This window comes from Cyprinus carpio, unplaced genomic scaffold (genome assembly GCF_018340385.1).
Source record: "Cyprinus carpio isolate SPL01 unplaced genomic scaffold, ASM1834038v1 S000006480, whole genome shotgun sequence".
In the NCBI taxonomy this organism is placed as follows: domain Eukaryota; kingdom Metazoa; phylum Chordata; class Actinopteri; order Cypriniformes; family Cyprinidae; genus Cyprinus; species Cyprinus carpio.
In genome coordinates this window covers 107,067-129,646 of record NW_024879155.1, presented here as the reverse complement: position 1 = coordinate 129,646, position 22,580 = coordinate 107,067, and the positions used below count along the sequence as shown (strand labels likewise).

Below are 22,580 nucleotides of genomic sequence, written 5' to 3'. Positions count from 1 at the left end.
GATGTGTGGTTTGTGGACCCAGAGTTCGGGTGGGTGTGTGTAAGTGTTTCAAAAATGAGCACCAACGTTTTCCAGGGACATGCATGGACAATGCACTCTACTTTCCCTCTAGGCTGAAAACGTCTATTAGATTCTTTATTTTGAAGGTAAATGGAAAAAGCTAGGCATTTTAATAGGAGCAAAGCCTGTTAACCAAGAAATAAATGAAATATACAGCTAAAACACCTATAGCGAATACTGTATAAAATAAACCCAGCAACTATTAAACCTTACATTTACCCTTTTTATATGTTTTTCAGGCAAAAAAGTCATTTACTAGAACAGAAGAAACCTGAGGGTTGAACTTTTATATAACATTGTATACTATTGCTTTATAACTCCAGCAAGCATCCCTTAAACACTGTAAACCTCCAAGGCAGAACACTTAGGTACATTATATAAATACTGTAAGCAAGAGTAAACAAGAGAGTTTTCACAGTCATCCCAGAGGACACGTAAACACAGTGCAAAACAGCCATAATTAACTGCAAAGGAAACACTGAAATACTCCCGCAAGTCGAAGAGGTCACGCTGGGGACGCAAGAATGTCAAGAAGGCCCCTGAGGTGATCAGGACAGTGACAGCGAGGGCCTCAAACAACTCTATCGAAAGAAACTCCTTCCCTGGAGCAGTACCCTACTGCTTCCATGACTTCCACTCACCGAGTCTCTGGAGGACGCCCGACTTTGACAACCAAACCCATGGTGCTAGTGGTTGGGCAGTACTCCACAGGAAAGACTACCTTCATCAAGGTAAGACTCTAAATAAGTCAGTTTACTGAGGGCTTTTCTGAGTCTAGGGCTTTAAGGGGTTTTAGAAAGTAACAGTATGTTTGACTGAAGCTAAAACTATGGTGTCTATGGCCCTGGATAGTGGTATTAGTCCATTGGTGGTTTAGGATCTTGGGAGCTCACTATGTGTGATGTCTATTTATCTTCTGTCTATCTAACATTGGTTTTGAACTCATCAGTATTAAATTCAAGGGTTGGTTTTAAGTCATTTACCAAATGGAACTACATTTAGCTGAACTTAAAACCAACTGGTCCTCAGTGTTTTGTTTGCTCTAGCAGATGACAGAATAAAAACCACACGGTTATTAAAAACGATCATGTCAACACTCTAAACCTTGGCTTTGTTCTGTCAACACAGGTATCTGCTGGAACGGAACAGGATGTCCCCTGGGAGTCGTATAGGGCCGGAGCCCACCACCGACTGCTTCACTGCTATCATGCACGGAGACATGGAGGGTAGGTCATTCCTGGAAAAACGCCCTCATAGTGGATCCCAACAAACCCCTTCCGCAATCTCAACCCCTTCGGAAACAAAAACTTTTCCTCAACAGGTGAATAGAGTCATACAGGCAGATGTTACACTGAGCTGCTATGTACGACATAACATGAGAAATGAGGGTGGTGTGTGTGGAAGAATGTGTCGACTGACCTGTCTCTGCGGTTCTTACCCATGGCATGCAGGGAAGATAACCAGAGAACCGAAACAGTGTGTGTAGTTTTCGCTATATGGAATTTCAAGCGTCTGTGTGCAAAATTCTAAGGTAGGAGGGGGGACTTTCCCTTATTTGTGGGAAAACTTGTTTGAAGGGAGAGAGATCACAAGAGAGGGCAATGAGCGCTAATGTACTTAGAGGAGCAGAACTGCAGTGTGTGATGATTTAGAGGCGTTAAAGTCCATCAGAGATTAAAGACTGGCCCTCGTTTCAAAGTTTGTCTTTAAATAATCAAATATTTATGAGTTTTACAGTTTATGAAGAAAGGATTTTTGCATTTTCTGAAGATAATGTGATTTCTGAAGATAGTGCTTTACCCTATGCTAGATTGAAATTGGGTGGTTGCCAGGGTATTGGTATGAGGTTGCCAAGGTGTTTTTAGCTTGATGCTATGCAGTTGCAAGCATGCTTTGTGTGATTTCTTACTAACATTATGATGTAGAAAAAAGAACCTCATGATTTAAGGTTTTAAAGGTGTCCCATCATTCATGTAGCACAAATTAAATGGACATACACCAAAGTTTAACAGATCTCAAGTTAATGTCATGTGGTGTAACAGCCTAAGTAAAAAAGTAATAACATATTTTCATTACACCTTAAAACATTTTTGGGGAATCACAAAACATGAACCACTTCACAATGTGCCTTGTTTTTTTTCATAAAAAGGTCAAATTATCTAATATTTTATGCTTGATATACAGTCATGAGGGTCTGCTGGGGTCTCATTGATGTGATTTCCTGATTTATGTTTTATTTTCTGCATGTTGGTCAAACCACATGGTTTTTTCAAATTTTAAAAAACAGTGAAGCAGTTTTGTTAAAACATTTAATATAGAAGTAAAAAAATGAAATATATATTGTGTCTATATTAAGAAAGAAATCCTCTAAACCCTCTGTATGAGCGCAATATTAATTTGGTGAAAGAAGTGGCAGATGGAGCAATGTCAGGTTTTAAAATACCAAAGCAGTAGCCAAACAGTGGGAGGAAAGTAAGCTGTAGTTCAAGTCCAGGGTCATCTGAATACCACAGTCCTCTCATTAACCTTGCCAAGAATGTTTCAACATAATTAGCTTGTAGTTGTCTGTCAACACTGGAGGAGGCACTGTGTTTGATTTCCAGGGAGTCTTAATCAGAGTACAGTATTGCTATGATCTCTTTGGGTGTAATTTTTTGCAAACATGTTTTGAGAACTTCTTTTCTCCTACTTCCATGCCCCAGAGACAGCAGTCCACTCGTTTTAAACTCATTTTAAAGCAGGAAGAGACCATGTTTTTCCTATGCCGGCCGCAGGTCATTAGTAGCAAGTATTGTTTGATTTTGGCAGTGCTGGTCATTTTCTCCTCAGGGAAAGCCCTGTTGTGTTTTCAAGCACCCACTTCCCCACAATGGATCGGCCTGGGAGGGGTGACGCTAGAAGTCTGCTTCTTAGATCACACACAACAAAAAGAGTTTCCTGAATGGTTTGATAATTGTGCTGTGCCCTTTTAAGGGAAACTCAAATCGCAAAATGTGGCGGACTCACGACTGCACCAACTTAAAACAGCAGGAAAAAAACGTAGACAAAACATGCATGCTGTTTTGACAAAAACATCAACATGACGTTTTTTCCTTGACTTACCCATTCAGTTGAACTTATGAAAGTTTGGGTTCCATCACTAAATGAAATACCAAAATCTGTGTATCTTCATCCCCGTCTCTGACAGATTCCCAGTGTGCTCAGATGCCCCACCGGTCCTGGAGAGCATCAGCATAACTTTGACCACCCCAGGCAAATTCTCTACCGATTTCTCTCCGCTACGCCGGCGAGCGAAGCAGAGAGTGAGTCGAGGGTAAGCATACTGGAAAAGTAGGGGGGAGTGGAGTTGGTTTGGAGGTATTTTATGCCAAATTTTAATCCATTTCCCATTTGAAATTTAACTTCATTTAATATGGTTTACAATGTCTCTTTAATTCTGTGTTGGAATTAGGTACTGGGAACTGGTCCATAAATGATAAAAAGATAATACTAGTCTGGAGACATGTTTCAGAGTAAACAGCAGATGATCAGGGTCTCTAGGCTCTCCCACAGAGAACATCATTGGGTAATCTTAGCTTACTTCAGTGTTGCACCTTTCTCCCTGGTCGATGTCTGCTTTTTCCTCACATATTTTCCATGCACAGAATGGGAAAATTGAGCCATTAAGGTGTGACAGGGAGAGGAAAGGGAAGGAATGTTTAATGCATGACATGTATTGGGGGATGTCGGGGAGGAGGTCTGGAAAAGACTCAACTGTCTTTTCTAGCATATAATGTTCACAAAAAAATTTGTACACAGTCATCTAGAAGATTGTTAAAGAGCTAAAAGGATTTCAAAATGTTAAATAGTTTCAATAGAGTAGCGGTTCTCAATTCCAGTCCTCGCGACCCCCTGCTTTGCACATTTTGCATGTCTCTTTTTGTTAACACACCTGATTCAGATAATCAGCTCGTTAGAAGTGAGATCCGTGCATGAACTGTGTTCCGATTGACATGGTCCCTACATGGTGTTCATTGCTCCCTAATCCCTAAGCAGCGGTAAATCTGGTAAAAGTTTAACCTCACTTTGGAGCATTCTCATTCACAGATTTTTTTGCGCTGTGCACACATTGAAAAGTGTGACAATCATATACCTCGGTATGAAATACAATTTAAATTCACGTCTCGCACACTTCAATGCACTTTGAATGGAACATATATGTTCACTTAGAACTGGAATCATGGGGTGGAATATCCTGTGCTGTCCACTTCGCAGGGCACTTACGTTCAAAATAGAAACAAATGTCTGAAGCCAATAAGAAGAGACACACAAAATGTGCAGAGCAGGGAACAGTCGCGAGGACTGGAATTGAGACCATCTGCAATAGAGCACAACAGCTGGGGTTCCAAAATTACAGTCCACAGAACAGGGGTAGCTCCATTCCTAATCCCAAAAAAACACCTGAACAGCTAATTAAGGTGTTCAGGATTGCTTAAAAAATTACAGGCAGGTGTTTTGGAGTAAGGCTGGAACTGAAGGGTGGTGCAGGAGGGTAGCCCTCCAGGAGTAAGGTTGGCTACCCAGTCACAAACCTTTTCAAGTCATGGGGGGGGGCCTACCATGAGCTCCAAGGTTATAAAGGGTTCTCCCAACCCTGCTTGTGGAAATCTACCCATCCTGCAGAGTTTAGTTCCAGACCTGTGTCCAAAAAACACATCTGCCAACAGTAATCAAGTATACCTAAACACCTTGATTAGCAGGTTCAGGTATGTTTGATTGGGGTTGGAGCTGAAGTCTGTAGGACAGTAGCAGAGATAGTGAGTGACTGACTGACGTGTAGCCAAGTATGGTATCCCATACTTTGAATTTGTGGTGTTTCACACTAGCTCACACACACAGCAGGTAGAGGAAAACACATACCCAAACCCTTACGAAAAAGAAGTTTATTCAGTGTGCGATTAGTATACTTATTTTAAACTAAAAAAATAGGAAAGTATACTTTTAGTTTACTTTTTATGTACTTCTCAGAAGGGGGCTTTATGTACTTCTTAAGATTATATACTTATAATGAGGGTGGAAGTATACTTGACTTATACTTCAAAAAGTCCAAATATACTTGAACGTTCTTAAGTATACTTAATAAAATAAACTTGACAGTATACTACTTTTTGGTAAGGGAAACCATTTTCCTCCTCCCAGTGCGGTGGGAAGCAACTGAGCATCAACCTTGCTCAAGGGCACCTCATTTGTGGGGTAATGAGATTGGAAGAGTGCTGGTCTTCACTCCCCTCGACCTACATTTATGGCCAGTACTGAGACTTGAACCCGTGACCTCGGGTTACAATGCCGATTCTCTAACCAGTAGCCACAACAGAATCCTGTTGTACAGCAATAGAATTCACAGACCAATGTGAGTTTTAAACTGAAAAAAAGAATCCCGCCATTAGAGAAGTCAATTTTTAAAATGGAACATGAGCGGTAACTGTTCTCTTTTGTTCAGTTTATTGACCGTGTTCTACATTTTGTAGGATATGACTTCCCAGCAGTTTTCTCCGCTGGTTTGCTGAACGTGTGGACCGGATCATCCTTCTCTTTGATGGCCCACAAGTTAGAGATCTCTGATGAATTCTCAGAGGCTATCGGGTGGCCCTCAAGGGGAATGAAGACAAACTTCTTGTGTTGTTGCTGAACAAGGCTGATATGGGTGACACCCAGCAGCTCATGCGGGTGGTATGGAGCTTTTAATGTGGTCTCTGGGGAAAGTGTTTTGGTACTCCTGAGGTTCTGAGAGTGTAACATTGGGTCCTTCTGGTCTGAACCTCTTATGGTGTCCGACAACCGCAAGCTGTTTGAGTTGGAGGAGGAAGATCTGTTTACTGATATCCAGAATCTGCCACGCAATGCAGCCCTACGCAAACTTAATGACTTGGTCAAGAGGGCACGTCTTGTGAGGGTAAGTCAATATATCAATAGTGACCTCTGTGATGTCAGAAGTTAAAACTGATCGAATGCAAAACGCTTAAAAGGTTTTCTCACCCGAGGGGGTTAGTCATCATTTACTTACCTGCATGTCATTTCAAACCTGTATGGCTTTCTTAGGTGGAACACAAATGCAGATATTTTTGAATAATATTTCAGTGTTTTGTGTCTATATACAATGAAAGTCAATAGGTCTACGTGTGCTTCACTCACAGGTGCCATGCCCCATATCATCAGCTACTTGAAAGCAAGAGATGCCGTCTGTCTTCAGGAAGGACAATAAGAAGAAAAAAACCTGATCTACCAAACCAACTCCCGGTTATCTTCTCCAAGATTCAGCTACAGCACCATATCTCCTCCTGGAGACTTCCCTGATTGTGCCAAAGATGCAGGTTAGTGCAACCACCTGGTCCTTGTTTTTGAGATTAAAAATAACCAATTTTCTTGCTTGACACAGTCTTTAATGACTTTTCTTAGGAGCAACTAATGGGCACATGACCTTCACCCAAGTTCAAAGCCCTGAAGCCAAACCTAGTGGCTATGCTGGGATGAGTTGTTGTCTGCCGACATTGCCAAACTCATGCCTCTTCGATTTAGGCGAGAGGAAGGAGACGAGAAATAGAGGCTGGAGGTCCAACTTGGGGTCCAAGGTGGGGCCTTCATGGGAACCCGTGCCGGACCCTTTGTGGAAGGTGACCCCCTTTGCCGAGACTGCAGGATGAAAATGGTGAAGTGGGTGAGGAAGATGAGGAATGGGTGGTGACAAAGGTCATACGAGGCAAGCCAAAGCGAACTCTCCGCTATGATGAGATCTTCTACAACCTAGCACCAAATGAAGGCAACACACCTCAAACTAAGTGGCACCAAAGCCAAAGATTGGATCGGAGGGTGATCGCGCACCACGGCGTATCCCAACTCTGTGCTGGGAACCCTCGCATCTGGAAGCTCTCGGATGTGGATCGTGACGGCATTCTTGCTGGATGACGAGGAAGATTTTGCCCTGGCCAGCCACCACCCTGATTGAATTGGTGAAAACTGGACGGTCATGGGCTGCCCCCTGAGCTGCCTGCAAGCGTCTCGTACCACCATCCAAACGTCGGCAAAAAAAGGCTCTGATGCTTAGACAATGCACCATACATGGCTTCCATTCCACTGATCCTTGTCCGCACTTCCTGCATGTTGTCCAGCTCCACAGCAGCTGCAGTGCATCTCCGTTCACTGTATTTTGGTGCCCCATTTTGTACTTTGGGTCATTTTGTAACATGCAATTTAATGTGTTAATTTGAATTCTTGGTTCAAATGCAACAAAATTTCAAAGATTCCCAGCTGGAAAGCCAAAAATAACACGGTGATTAACCAAAGGACTGGGTCTCAGTCATTTGAAAGGAATGTTGCATCTGTCCACCAGTCTTTTCCTGGGTGACGTTTAATATCATATGGGACATCACATCCAGAAAATGCTACACACATGTCTTATATAATGGCTCCTGAACTAAGGGATAGCAAAACAAACTCTTGTAGTTAAGACATTCATTTTCATCATTTATTTTTAGAAATCTGTAGACTTGTCTTTGCACACTTTTCCATGTGGCTTTTTAATGTAGTCAGCTAAATCAGAAATGTGAAGTCAAGCACACTGAAAAACTCAATCTCCTTTGACAGCAGACCCGAGGAGGCAAGTGAAAAACCTTTCTGAGACTTTGTTTTGGAACATGTAAATCAGTTTACTTGCATGTTGTTGTCTTTGCTTTTAAAAAAAATCAAAAAAGAGATAATCTTTACATGTGATCAGTTTTTTTTTTTTTTTTTAATGAGCTTTATTCATACTATGAACGAATAACACAAATATATATAAAAATCAGTGTCATATATGTTAAAGCAAAAAGAAAAAAAAGGTTTTATGGAGATTTCTTACTGACTACTGTAAACAGTTCCACTGTCTGCTTCAATTGACCAATGTTTTCACAGTAAAAATATATTGAGCTGAATAAAGATCCTTTGACTTGTACCTTTTTTTGGTTTGAAAAAAAAGACATTTTTTACAGAAGAAAAGAAGTGCACTGTAAAAAAAGCATAACAAACTGATATGTAAAATTTTTAGAAGAAGAAAACTATAAACCAACAATTTTACAACCAAACTAGCTAGCCCATAACGCGTTTGTTTTTTTTTTCTTTTCATTATTATTTAATTTAATGTTTGTGTATATGTAGTGTGTTTATTGCTAGAAAATAACAAACAAAATTCCAAAGTCAAAATATCATATTTCGCAAGATTTCATTTTACAGGGTTATGCAAACCTCACTCTCAAAATAAATAGAAAATTTTACTTATATAGTATTTAATTTAAATAAGTCCCTAGGTTGACGTTTAACATTTTTCTCCTTTTCACTGACTCTTCCTTGAGAAAATACAAAACAGACTTTTGAAAGTTTCAAAGTCTATTTGGTATCCTTTCTATGGAAAAAAGAGCCCTTTACAAATCTTGAATTTTTGGGAAATGCAGGGCAGAAAGGCTGTAGTCTTGTGCACACATATGCTGTACAGTTGCTCGGTGACAGGCCAGGCTAACAGTAAACAGTGAGTCACAGATCTCCCTGCCAAAATCCCATACCACCATTTTCCATCTTCCAGCACAACCACCCGTTCCTCTCTTCGCTTATACTTTCCAGCTCTCCATCATTCCAGAGGCTGTTATAACTTTTCTCACATCTTACTCAATGCCTGAGTTGTTCCTCTTCTCTCATACAACCTCACAACCTGTGAAAGCATTGTGTGTATGTGTGTGTGTAACCCTTCAGGTTTGTGAAGGAAAGAGAGGAAGGGTATCTCCCTGTTTCTTTCCTCAATCAATTTTAGTGGGAAAGAAACACAAACGAGAAACAGGGGTAATCCACCCATCGCATCTCCATTTTTAGCTGGTTTACAGTGTGACTCAGTGGTGAAGAATGTGGTGGGATGGGCTTGAAGGATTTATAAATATCTATTTTCCTCCTCGCGTCCGTTAAGTTTCCTAAAGTCCCGTTTCAGGCTTTTCGACGCCATCTCTTAATGAAAAAACGTTTAACATCCCCCTATTTGGACTTTTTTTTCTTCAGGGCTGGTTTCAATCCTGAACCCTGCGAGTTTGTATGCGTGTGTGGTGACAGAGGCTGTGTTTTTTGTGAACATACTGGCATTGAGATCCACCTCATAAATTGAGCAAGTTAACATAAATCATTATAATCATCTGCAGTTTACACTGAAACTCCTAACAATTCCCTTAAACAAAACAGTGTAGTTAAAAGTATTTTTTTTTAAAAGATGTGCATATTGCCTATTAAAATATTATATTAATAAATACACTGAAACAGAGAAAATACATGTTTTTAAGTCACTGTGCCAGCATAACAATATTCCCCTTTAGTACGTAATGGAATGAAATTTTTAGTCTCTAAAAATCTAAAATGTAGTCTCTCTTATGTGAAAACTATGAGACTTTCGTCTTTTAAACAAAAAAAAGGAAAAAAAAGAGTTTACGTAAAAAGCACCAAACACATTGGCAGTCTCCTGACTACATCGCAACCATAGAGACAAGAAAAACATGCACAATATTTTGTACATGTTGTGGACACCCGCCTCCATGCCTGGTCCCGGGGATTCCCTCTCACACACCAACTAGCACACAGGGGTCTGCATGTTCGTCACGTGCCTACATGGGGAATTCCTCACAAAGATGCCCTTCCATCTGCATGCTAGCCCGGGTTACGTGTTACTGTACACTAGCAAAGCGCATCCCTTGGGTGGACATTTACAGAGGTTGCCACTACCTCGAGCTCGGAAGAATAGCAAGTAGGAAATGCATGCGGCTTGTAAAAGCATAAACAACTTTCAATCTAGAGAAAAAGTAACATTCTTTTTTTTTCTTTTCCAATTAAAAACAATTCAGCACCATTTATCATATACTTTCAAAAGTTGTTTTAGCCCTTATAAAGCCTACCGTATAATTATTTGATACATTGAATTTCTAAAGCCTCTAAATGATTTAACATGATCAAAACTTCGTTAAAAATCATGCTTTCTTCCCTCTGATTATTCACACTTTTTAAGTAAGTAAAAGGTCTTTTAGTATAAATTCTAAAAACTATTCACCTTTAGGTTGTGTTACATGTGGGCTTGTGTTTCTGTTAAAATCAGTTTTTTTTTTTTAATAAAGTACACATAAAAATAAGTTTTTATACTACTAGTCATTCAAAATGAACACTTACTAGGGAATGATACAACTTAGGTTTACTTAATTATCCACATAGATCATTTTTTAGAAAAATAATGTTCAAAATGATGGAGTATCCCAATAGCCTAATAAACATCAGCCAATTGAGGAATGTTTAATTGTACAGCTGTATTTGTTGAATCACATTGTAACTATCGATGTTTTTGCGCCCCTTACACTTTTCAGTGATAGGTTGCAGCAAAGGATGAGTTGAGCAATGCGCTGCGTCAACTTTAATAAACAATCAAATAACACAAGTTGCGTCCTTAAGCCATAACAAGTCCAACTGAGGAGAGGGAGGGAGTGGGTTCTGGATGTGGAGGATGTGGAGTTGGAGAAGAGCGTGACCGTGGAGGTATTGGCAGAGAGAAAAGCCATGGAGGAGATGATGGAGGGAGGAGCCAGGGAGGAGACAGAGGGAGGAGCCAAGGAGTCGCTCAGAGAAGTGCCAAGACCAAGGCTCATTGTGGAACCGATGGAGGGAGAAGCCAGGACTGGTGGAGACCCATGCGGAGCTGAGAATACAAAGACCCAAGGTGACACAGGAGGCTTGGAGGGCCAAGGTGGAACCAGAGGCTTGCGGGACCGAGGTGGACACAGGGGCTCGGCAGACCGGGGCTGAGCTGATGGAGAGAAGTAGGAGACCAGAGGAGCCAGAGGGTTGGAGTAAACGACTGCACAGCCAGGGTCTGGAAGAACATGGTGCACGGCTGGATGATTGACTGTCCAAGCTGAGTCCCAGAGGGGACCAGGGAGCCCAGTGGAGTCCAAGGATTAACAGACACCAGTGGAGCTGAGGGATCATGGAGCCAAGGGGAGCCAAAGGGTCAGCCCTCAGATGGCCCAAGCATGGGCTGCTAGTTTAAGCAGGTTTGAGCTGGTTTAAGCTGGTCCTTAGCTGGTCATGTGCTGGTCCCTGAGCGCACTAGACTCCTGCTTTAGGACCAGCACATGACCAACTCATAGCCATTTGGGGCTATGGACCCGCTTAAACCACCAGCCATCGTTCAAAACATACCTAACCAGCATATTGCTTGTTTTTTTTTCAACAAGGTTGGCACTGGCCCTGGGTTTGTGGGCGGAAATGTGTGAAAAGTGGGGAAGCATTAGTGAGGAATTCCGAGGCAGGTGGGTCACTGAAATGATGATGGGCAATGGCAAGATGATGCAAGTGGGAAGGGGTAGGCTGTGTGGCTGAGTGTCCTCCTCTACCATCTCAGCAACTGTGAATGGCGAGCCACTTAGTCAAACAGCAAGTCTTATGTATTGTGCCAGAGAACAGGTGGTAGCTCCCGCTGGCAGCATTTGGCAAGGAAAGAAATGGTCATCCCAGCCCTCCCCAAACCATGTCTTCAAGGTTCTGGTTATTTCCAGGACATTGATGGCAGAGCTTAAAGTACCCCTATTATGCAATTGTAAAGGTTCCTAATGTTGTTTTGGGGAGGCTCCTACAACAGGTCTACATGCATGCATGTTTTCCCCTCATAATATACATTTAATTTCACCACATTTCTCAACGATTTGTAAAAAGCAGTTCTAAGATTCAGGGTCTCCCTAAGGATCTAAGGATCTAAAGGATCCAGTCTCTCAGGATCTAAATGCAGCAGTCAACTTTAATAAACAATGAATCAGAATAATAAACTCTCAGGAGATCAAGATAATGCTCAGGCAAATCACAGCCACTGTAATCCAACGTGAACAGACAACCAAGAACACAAACTGAGAAGTAATGAGTCACAATGGAAACAAATTTAACTAAAACAAAAAAAAAACGAACAAGAAGCACTCAGGCAAAACAGGGAATAGGGAAAAGAATTAAAACAGAACCTTAAAACTAAACAAACAATTACAACTACAGCACTTTGATCATAAAACTAAGCATATAATTACTTAATCAATCATTAATGTGAGGTATAGTGTGACAACTGATATTTACATGCATTTATATTATTATATTATATTTACTCTATAACATCTTCTATATACACTCCTGTATTACAAGCTATCAGAGTTTCACCTTAACTTTTTGTCCAAGAAATCTCAACTGCAACCAAATTTTGCTCCAAATAAAACGTAGAAAACCTCCATATTCTCACTTTTATACTATATGAGCCATAAAAAGCCTGATGTATCACAAATACAAAACATAAAATGCATATGCAAACTTTAAAAATAATAATATAAATATTTTGTTTGAAGATTTGAACTGTTTCATTTTCAGATTTTTTCTGACTATTCTTTTTTAAGTCAGGCTTTTACTGTAAACTTTTAGTTGTTTTGGATAAAAGTCAAATTAATATATAAAACGAAGTTTATTTTTGTATCAGTGTATTTCAAAAATATATATTCTGGTTTTTTATACAAATATATCTATATGATATTATTTTTTTAGTAATTGCTTTGTTCTTGTTTTTCTTTACATGTATTTTTTATTTTTGGCCAAGCTCAACTCAACTTTTATTTTGAAAGGAGGCGGCAGACGGACATGTTGGAAGTTTCCGCGGAGATGTGTTGATGTGGCTGGATTCCAGAGTCTGGCGGCTAAAGTTAAACTGTAAACAATATTCATGGATAACTCCGGGAAAGAAAAAAGAGGGCCATGGCCCTCATGGCTGAAGCCGAGAAGAAAGTGAAATCCTCGCAGTCGTTCTTTGGCTCTCTGTTTGGGTAAGTTTTATAACTTTTAACTTTTTCTGCTGACAAGCCAACCCGGGTAAGCAGATAGCTAGCATGCTAGTCAGTTAGCTGTCATACACAAACTTCATATAAGTGATTATCATGGTGGGGAAAAAGGGGTCTAAAAAATAAATTTCTCCTGCCAGATTGAGATCGTTTGGATGTGGAGGTTGAACCAGATTGACATCTAAATGTCTGTAAGTTTGGTTTTTTTCCAGATGTGAGTTCGTATTACAGTCGGAGCAACGACTAATTGTAATAAACCTCAATATTGTCATCACAGATATCGTGGTCTGTATAAATCTATACTTCATTTGTATGCTGTTAAGGTTGAGATCTAGTCACGTGACCTGGCGTAATGCTTCCATAAAGCTGATGATGTAACGTTAACTGTAAGAGTCAGCTGACATTAACCTGCGTGTTTCGTAAAACAAGTTTACCAAATAAGCCAGGTTTTCAGGTAAGCCAGGCTTTTTTCACTTGATTTGGTTTCATAAAGCAAAATTACCATAGCTCGAGCTCAGTCACTGTGGCAGCTTATGCTGGAAAACTAACCCGGTCTGACTTATTTATTTATTTATTTATTATTATTATTTTTTTTAAGTTTATTTATTTATTATTATTTTTTTTTTTAAATGTTTTTAACACATTTTTAAAATTGCCCTTTAAAGCATTTAAAACACTAAATTAAAAGTTAAAAGCACTGAATTAAAATGAACATAAATAATAGAAATGCATTTTAACTGATGAGAGGGACACACTTATCACACTTTAACTTTAAACTTTAAAAAAACATGATTATTCTTATGGATTGAAACTAAAGTGCTTCAGCCCAGGATAACGAATAGGAAATGGGATTACCAAAATGGGACTGCTCGTCTTTGACCCATATACATGGACACTTTATAACCTACTAAGTGTTAGGGAATGTGATTAGGTTTAGGAATCATCATCATATTTTGTGTGTTTATTTTATAATATTTTTTTACTAGGGGCTCTTCAAAGATGGAGGATGCGTGTGACTTGTATGGAAGGGCAGCAACATGTTCAAGATGGCCAAGAACTGGAGTGGTAAAGACATACACTCATCTTAAATCAATATAGTAAAAATCAATATACAAATCTACTTGTTATTTTGTCCTCTTATTTTAAATGTGTGAATGGAACAAAATGCTCTTCATTTCTAAACGAGAAAGAATTTTTAGTTGCTGCTTGCAGGCTGTGCATGTCTGTTGCACATTATATTTGTATTGTGATATTTATCGTAATATTTGCATTATGTTGTATGTGTTTTGTTAGCTTCAGGAAACGCGTTCTCCCAGGCGGCGCTCCTGCACCTGCAGATGCAGAGTAAACATGACGCAGCCACGAACTTCATCGATGCTGGCAATGCCTTTAAAAAATCAGACCCTCAAGGTATTCATCCGAATTTCATAAAATGATTTTATATTTCTCAGCATCCAGTTGCTATTAGCAATGTGTTGTAAATTAGGGGGAAATTTTTCAGTTGTCTGTCATCCTCTCCACAGAGGCCATGAACTGCTTGAACAGGGCCATCGAGATCTATACAGACATGGTAAGAGTCTTTCTTACATCTCTGGGGCTGTAGATGGTGTCTGAAATAAAGGTAGAGGCTGCTTTTGTGGTGCAGAATCATTTTAACACTTTTCATCTGTTTTATCTTTTTGCGGTGGAACTTGTTTTGGAAATAGTTCACATATCCAAAGCAAGTGTTAAAATTGAAAAATTATTGCAAATTACTTGATGCATCACTGGAGGGCAGTCTAACACAATGCATGTGGTTTAGTGTGCACTAACCAGGGGCTGTATTCACAAAAAAAGTTGCTCCTAATGCTGAAATTTAGGAGCATCTCATAAAATGGTATTCACAAAAAAAGTTGCTCCTATAAGCGAGTAATAATTCACAAAGTTGTAAGTAGCTCCTAATCCTAGGACAGCTGAGAAGTCCTCCTCATTTTTACAATCTATGTTGCAATCAATAAAATTTATTGGACCTATTACAATGACATCAACTTTTACAATGGTATCACCTGAATTATGAAAAGTGTTCCCTGGTTCTCTCTTCTTGTAAATTCAAAGATGTGGAGTTTATTACCACTCCATTTGGTTTATCAAAAAACATCAGGTAAATCAACAGGGGATTTTTACACGAGTGATGGGAAAAAAAACACTGACATTCTGGATTCAGACAGCATTACAATCACCAACTAAAACCCTGAAAATGTTGAAAATACCTAACATAACCATGAGAGAAACAATTCCTGTTCGAATACGGCTATAATATACAGAGCTATCGCAAAAACAGAAGTTCAAAGACAAAATTCTCAAAATGGTTTTTGCGCTTGTTTCTGTGGAAGTCCATAGAGCCATTTTGCAGTGCTATGCACATTATTGTAAATTTTCATGTATGTGATTCAGCTTTTATTGTTCAGGTCAATCAGGGTTGGGCAAAGATGCATCAAAATGTATTTTAAAATAAAATACAAAATACCTTAATTTTAAGTGTGTCAAATTAAGCTATAAAATACAGCAGCCACACCACGTATCAAAATAAAGTATGTTAATTTTAGGTGTAAAATACAGCAGCCACACCACAAAACAAGGGAACATGAAATTTCTTCGCAAGCCTTCCATCAAAGCCGTGTTTCACCGCTGGAACTTTACCCAGGAACTAGGGACTTTGGGCTGGTACTCGGTGTACCCCAGGAACTAAATAAAGTTCCAGGTAAAAAAATACCCCTCAGAAAGTCCCTGCTGGCGAGGTAGTACCGGAACTTTTGGGGGCGGGACTTGGGCGCTAAACATACTGATTGGTTTGATTCAATTCACGCATTGATTGTGATTTCAACTACCATTTATTCTGATCCTTTTTCAAAGATATTACTGTTACTATGTCATGAAAACATAGTTTTAAAAGTATTTCAGGGTGATAATGTAGTGGGTTTTTAAAACTCAAATCTGCGGTTTATTTATAAAGACAGCACCTATGTTAAAATGTGGGCGGGAGCTCAGTGCTCATGTACCCGCCGAGAGCAGTCTCGACTCGGCTAGTCCTTCTGAGCTTTGCCGCTGGCTCTGATGTCTCTTTAGTGGTTAGGCATAAAATATAATTGTTTTGGGTAAATCAACAGGTAATCTTGGGGGGGGGGTCTTTATTCCAGTTAATCAATACTTAATATGTTAAAATGAAAATAAAAAAGAGGCATCCTGTTTGATATAATATTTAGTTTCAATTGTAATGTAGGCTATATATACACATTTCCCTGAACTACACTTCTGCAGCTATCAATATGTTTAAATGAAAACGAACCCTCCCACGAAAGGAGGCAGTGGTGTTTATATTTAGTCTTATAGTAAATATACAGTGAGGAAAATTGCAGTAGCCAAGGAGAGCTGACTGATGTTATCAAAGTACGCTGCTTTTTGCAGAATTACCGAACTTGTCATCGCATCCACAGGAGATCACACTCCTGAGTCGAACTCGCAAAGTCTGAACTACCGAGGATGCAAGTCCGAAATTTGCGTACTTTGTATTGAGAAACGCATGCAGACCTACGTCACCAGACTATTTGTCTAATCTTCACGGTACTTTTGACCGCGGAGGAAATGCAGAAAACAACAGGTCTGGGATGAAAAAAGTTCCTGGGGAAACAAGTTCCTGGTACAACTGGTTCCGGGTAATTTTTGGGTGAAAACGAGGCACAAATGGCCTGTTGATCTATCCCTTCACCAATACACTCAATACACTCAATACACTTGATTACGTAAACAATGTTCTGGATAGCAAAAGCTTTTCTCTGCCCGAGTCATGCAATAAATCTGACATGCAACCAATTACAGATCAAATATCACATATCCCAGTGTTCTCCCAAATGAAGGTTAGTTTTTAAAGTAACCAACAGTTTTAATGTTTTAACAGTTTTGCGAATGACTCATTATTGTCCTAATATACAGTAGTAACTTGGTGTTTGGTAATGAAGGACCTACTTTGCATCAGCACAACACTGACACAATGACAAACAAGTCATTCATAAGAAGAAACTGTATTCATAGCAACTAGTTTCTAACTAATTAATAATTTGATTGTTAATCATAAATATAATAATATGTGTCAAGCATCTATTCATGCAATGGTATGCAAAATCATGATCCTACTAAACAGCTAGGGTGCAATATTCAGCAATCAAATATTTATCAATCACTGGACACCTATTTGGAAGTTGAAAACAAACATTTTAGCATTACAACAATTATTAAATGATCATTATGGTTTGATTTTTAAAATGTAGCCAGAAACATAATCAGAAAGTAGCAAGAGAACTTGTCAAGGAGTATTAACCCAACTCCAACCACTGAATCTATAGAGGACACATACATATGCACACTTTTAATAAGTGCAATTGCACCAAGCACATCACATTCAATTACTCATTAATCCATGCTTCCTTTTCCACTACCAACGTTCCAATAATTCCTGCCCACTGAAAGCTGTACAGATATATTTTTGCTTACCCCAGCAGGCCTATATATGTTAATGATTTAGCAAAAGCCCTAACGAGCAGTTATTTGACAAGCTAGTTAAAGAACAAACCACTACCAGTTAACTATTAAAAACCGACTGGCTAACGCTATTTCCCCCTTGTCAGTGCTCTTTTATTCTTTCATGTTAACTGAAGACAAATCTGAATGATGCACTATTTGAACTTTAATCAACATGTTAATTTGTCCATGACATCCTCGCCTTATCTTATTCCAGAAAAGTCGCTCACCCCCATGCTTGAATAGAGTTGGGGTTGGGGAGAGGGGGTGTGTCTGAACTAAATCAGCACCCTGATAAAGAGGTTGACTGGCACAAAAGTATTTTATGTATTTTGAAATGACAAAAACACTAATCTTAAATGTTTTTAAATACAAATTATATTTGATTGTTGCCAAAGGCTTTTAAAATACAAAATAGTATCCTTGTTTTTCAAATATGTAGTTTAAATACATGTATATCTGAAATACTGCTCACCCTGAGGTCAATCATATATTCATGTGGGATAACAATCAATCTGAAGGAGGAAAGCATAACTTATTAATATTTCTTTCGATGGTTAAATGGATTTCCCGTTACCGGGACAAGCGGGGGAATGAGCTCTGCATGAGTGTCAGTGTTGTTTAAAGGTCAAATAATTTCCTTGTTTACAAACCTAACTTCATTTTAGAATGAATCAGTGTTTTTTAACGATTGGTCTACTAATTCGCTTTTTAAGGGATACTCCACCCCAAAATGAAACTTTTGTCATTAATCACTTACCCCCATTTCGTTCCAAACCAGTAAAAGCTTTGTTCATCTTCTGAACACAATTTAAGATATTTTGAATGAAAACTGGGAGGCTTGTGACTTTCCCATTGACTGTCAAGTAAAATACACTGTCATGGTCTAGAAAAGTATGAAAGACATCGTCAGAATAGCCCCATCTGCCATCAGTGATTCAACCGTAACGTTATGAAGTGACCAATAAGTCACTAGACTCACTCATTGACTTACCGCCACCTACTGGCGGGGTTAGTATTTTTAAAAGTATGTATTTCCCCGCAACATTTCCATTTTGTATATTCAAAATAGCATTTAAAACATTCATCTCATAACATTAATGCAGTTGTAGTTGTGCAATGTCAAAATTAATTTGTTTGATAACAGCCTTTGTGTAATTGAGTCTATTGATCAATTGTAAGAGTTTGACATGAAATATGATGCATACCTTAAAAAAATACATTTTAAAAAATGGCCTTTATAAAAGTAAATAACATCCTGAGGTTAATATCAAAAATATGCAGATAAATGTAAAAGCCGACAGAACACAGATAAAATATTGCTTCAGAATAAATTGTTTACACCACCAGAAATCTTGGTTTCAATCACAAAATCCTTCCAGTGCACTGTAATGTTCGCTCCCTGAAAAAATCCCACCAATGCACCGCATAAACTAGGGAGCATCGCCACTCACTATGCTCCCTACCAGAAATAATGCCATATTTCTGAAGCGTGAAACATAAAGTCAACTCGAAAAATATAACACTCTGTAGAAGATTTGAAAAGACACAAAACTGATTTTTAGTATATTTCAACATAAAACACACATTGCTAGACGGGTAATGAACACATATAATTAACATTTATAATTAATATTCGGCTGAAATGTTGTAAGAACATGTAACAGAATGATGCGTTTAAGAGAATAAAAAATAAAAATAGATTGGTCCTGCCTGTTGGTTTATTAATTCCATTGATGATGTTCTACTATGTTGTCCGTTGACATTGTACGTAAAACGTGCAGTGAGTCAGGGAACTTAAAAGCGACCGAAATCACGTAATTATTATTATTATTATTATTATTATTTTACATTTAACAAATTAAATATTACATTATACGTATGTAAAATAATGTGATTTCCATCAGAGGTTTGGTCTTAAATTTCATATAGGTGGTATTAAAAAGGTCTTTAAAAGTCTTAAATCTAACTTGTTCATATCTGTAGACACCCTGATTAAGTCCTTGAATTTGAGGGTATTGACCTGGAAAGTCCTTGAATTTAATTTTAAAGTATCTGTGTGAACCCTGTAACTAGTCACTTCCTGAGCCATTATGAAAGACATTGTTGCATTGTTGTTGTATATTGATGCTGGTTGTTTTGTGTGTCTCATCTTGTAGGGTCGATTTACAATCGCAGCAAAACACCACGTCACCATTGCTGAAATTTATGAGACCGAACTGGTGGACATTGACAAGGTCAGATTTCTTTTGTCACAATGATTGATTATTTTCTATTGTAAAACAGGGGTTTTCAAACCTGTCCAGGAGGACCCTGCCCTGTACATTCTGTATGTCTCCCTTATCAGACACACCCAATTTAGTTCTTGCAGTCTCTATTAATGAGCTGATGAGTTGAATCAGGTGTGATTGATGAGGGAGACATACAAAATGTGCAGGGCTGGGGGTCTTCCAGGACAGATTTGAAAACCCTGACCTATCATTTTTATTCCATAATTTAATCAAAGTACTTTATAACCTTTTCCTTAGGCCTAGCTCACTTTGAACAGGCAGCAGACTATTATAAAGGGCGAGGAGTCCACAGGTACGATGGTTTTAAAGCTGTTTTTACTCCTAGTGTTCAAGACTTATCAATCCTAAATGATGATACAGAAACGACCAGTAGAAATCAGGTCTTCTCCTGTGAATGGTTTTGATTACAATATCAGTACGTAATGCATAGCAAGCATGTTTGCTGAAGGCAAAGACCTTTGCCCCCCTCTCACATTTTCACATTTACCGTACCACACACTGAGATATACTGCCTTGCAGCAGCATAATTGACACATGACCCTATTATTCATTATCACATGATCTTTTTGGAGTGGAGTTACTTTCCTTAATCATACCTGAGTAATGACCTAGAACAGTTTCTAATCTGTCTGTTCTTCTCTGATGTCAAAGCTCTGCCAACAAATGCCTGCTCAAAGTTGCCACCTACGCAGCTCAACTGGAGCAGTACCCTAAAGCCATTGAGATCTATGAACAGGTAAACAAAACTATGTCAGTCTGGTTTCAGTACACTTGATCGCCTAGGAGGTCCCATATGAAGGTCATCAGTGTTTAAACAGAAATATTTTTCCTCCATGTGTAGCAAACATTAATTTGGAAATGTAGATAATGGTAGCTGTTATGAGTGAACATACACTTCTTTTTTTTTTTTTTTTTTTTGCACATGGAAAGAGTTTGATTTTTTTAGCAAGGCAATCAGCTATTTTTTTAATGAATTTCAGTAGAGGAAAAGGCTGAACTCGTGAAAGAAATATAAGCTTAAATAGAATCTTTAACCTATCAGGCATTTTCTCTGTCGGGTCAAATATCAGTCACTTTCAGTCAAGTGCAGTCGCTTGAACACCAAAAGTTGCATATAACTTTTTATTTATTTATTTATTGCACATGAAAAGATTTGGTTGTTTCTTTTTTGTGTTGGTGGGATTCCAGGTCGCAACACATGCAATGGACAGTACTCTGTTGAAATACAGTGCAAAGGACTATTTCTTTAAGGCAGCTCTCTGTCACTTCTGTGTGGACATGCTGAATGCTAAGGTATGAAACCTGCCACAAGAACCACATCTTTAAACATGCTGATGGGAAAACAGCTGTCGTTTGCAGTTCCCTTTCATATTCCTTGTCCTTGATGTCTCCCTTCTAGCTTGCCGTCCAGAAGTATTGAGGAAATGTTTTCCAGCCTTTTCAGATTCACGTGAATGCAAATTTGGTCAAGTTAGCTGGATCTCAGCATCAAAAAATGACCACAATAAAATGACCACAACTTAATGTGTTTCTTTATTTTGAAAATGTCATTACGCTTATCCTGATGATTGAACAAACACCCCTAAAACCTAAGTTTTTTTATTTAAATAACTGTAATACATTTTTTTTAACTTAAACTTCTTCTTTTGTAATCATTAGTTATTCCTATTTATGAATTTGTTTTCGTTCATTAATTTTTTCTTATGTTTTTAATTTATTTTAAAGTATCCATACAACTTTAATATGGCTGATCAAAGTTTTTTATATAGTGTAAAGTAGTAATTTTTGATCCTAAGTCATTGAGGGTGCTGTATTTTTAGCTTGTAAAAACATGCTATTTTCCGCAATTTTGAGGTGAATCATTAATTGACAAAGCAAACCAGTTTTGTATACCTTGTCCTGATGGCATGCTTCTAGATGTAATTTTGAATTCAGTGATATGAAAGTGCAATGATGATACCTGCTGAGAGAGTTTATTCTCATTTGTCTAAAATAATAATGCCAGTAAAGTGAAAGAATTGTGAATAGACCATTCTGTATGTGGGATGTGTTGGGTACCAGCAACACACTGTGGTTCTGACGGACGGATGATTGGATGAATTATGTGCTTAAAATGTCTCTTTTTTTCATTTTTTAACAGAAACTTTTAGATGCCTTTGAGGAACAGAACTTGGATGCATATACTGATGCGTGTAAGACAATGCACTTGCTTGCCCTGTCTGTTGCTTATTGAAACAATTTTCATATCACTAGAAGCATTGTTTCACCATAGCTTCCTAGTTTCACTAAAAACGAGTTAAGCTACCCACATGACATGCCTGTCAATGGCTGTCACATCAGTTCAGAGACACAATAGCAGGGCTCTTCATCATTTCCACTGTTCTTTCTCTCTCTATCTTTCAGGTAAAAGAGTATGACACCATCTCACGACTGGATCAGTGGCTCACCACCATGCTGCTTTCGTATCAAGAAATCCTTACAAGATGATGAAAGTGACCTTCGCTAAGATCCTCTTCTGCTCCCTTTTGCCACTTGCTCTGCCTCGTGCCTTTAACACCGTGACTTCAGATGTAACATTGATGGTCGGTTATTGCCATCTCGCTCTTTTACTACCAACTCAACTCTCAGTGCCTTAATTTGCTTTATTTATCTCTCTATGATATGGCTCGTTCGTCCACACCTCAGAGAACACTAAAGAAAGGAAGGCTGGTTGTTTAAATGGGATTTGAGGGAGTGTTGCTTGAGAGCTGAAACCAGCTGCAGTAATATTATAGGGTGCTGTGCA

At 38.7% G+C, this 22,580-nt stretch overlaps 1 protein-coding gene and 1 pseudogene across 1 annotated transcript; both read left to right on the top strand.

The window, feature by feature from the left end:
* Positions 1–523: 523 nt before the first annotated feature.
* On the top strand, positions 524–10,890 carry LOC122143665 (annotated as a pseudogene).
* A 1,930-nt stretch (positions 10,891–12,820) lies between these two features.
* Positions 12,821–22,282, top strand: LOC109092348 (alpha-soluble NSF attachment protein). Its single transcript, XM_042754231.1, is given in 13 exon segments — positions 12,821–12,856; positions 12,859–12,935; positions 13,937–13,980; positions 13,983–14,015; positions 14,244–14,360; positions 14,474–14,520; positions 19,664–19,741; positions 20,011–20,087; positions 20,447–20,531; positions 20,984–21,088; positions 21,195–21,212; positions 21,215–21,265; positions 22,199–22,282. Coding segments are annotated over 13 exon segments (837 nt in total). The 5' UTR covers positions 12,821–12,835.
* Positions 22,283–22,580: the final 298 nt, after the last annotated feature.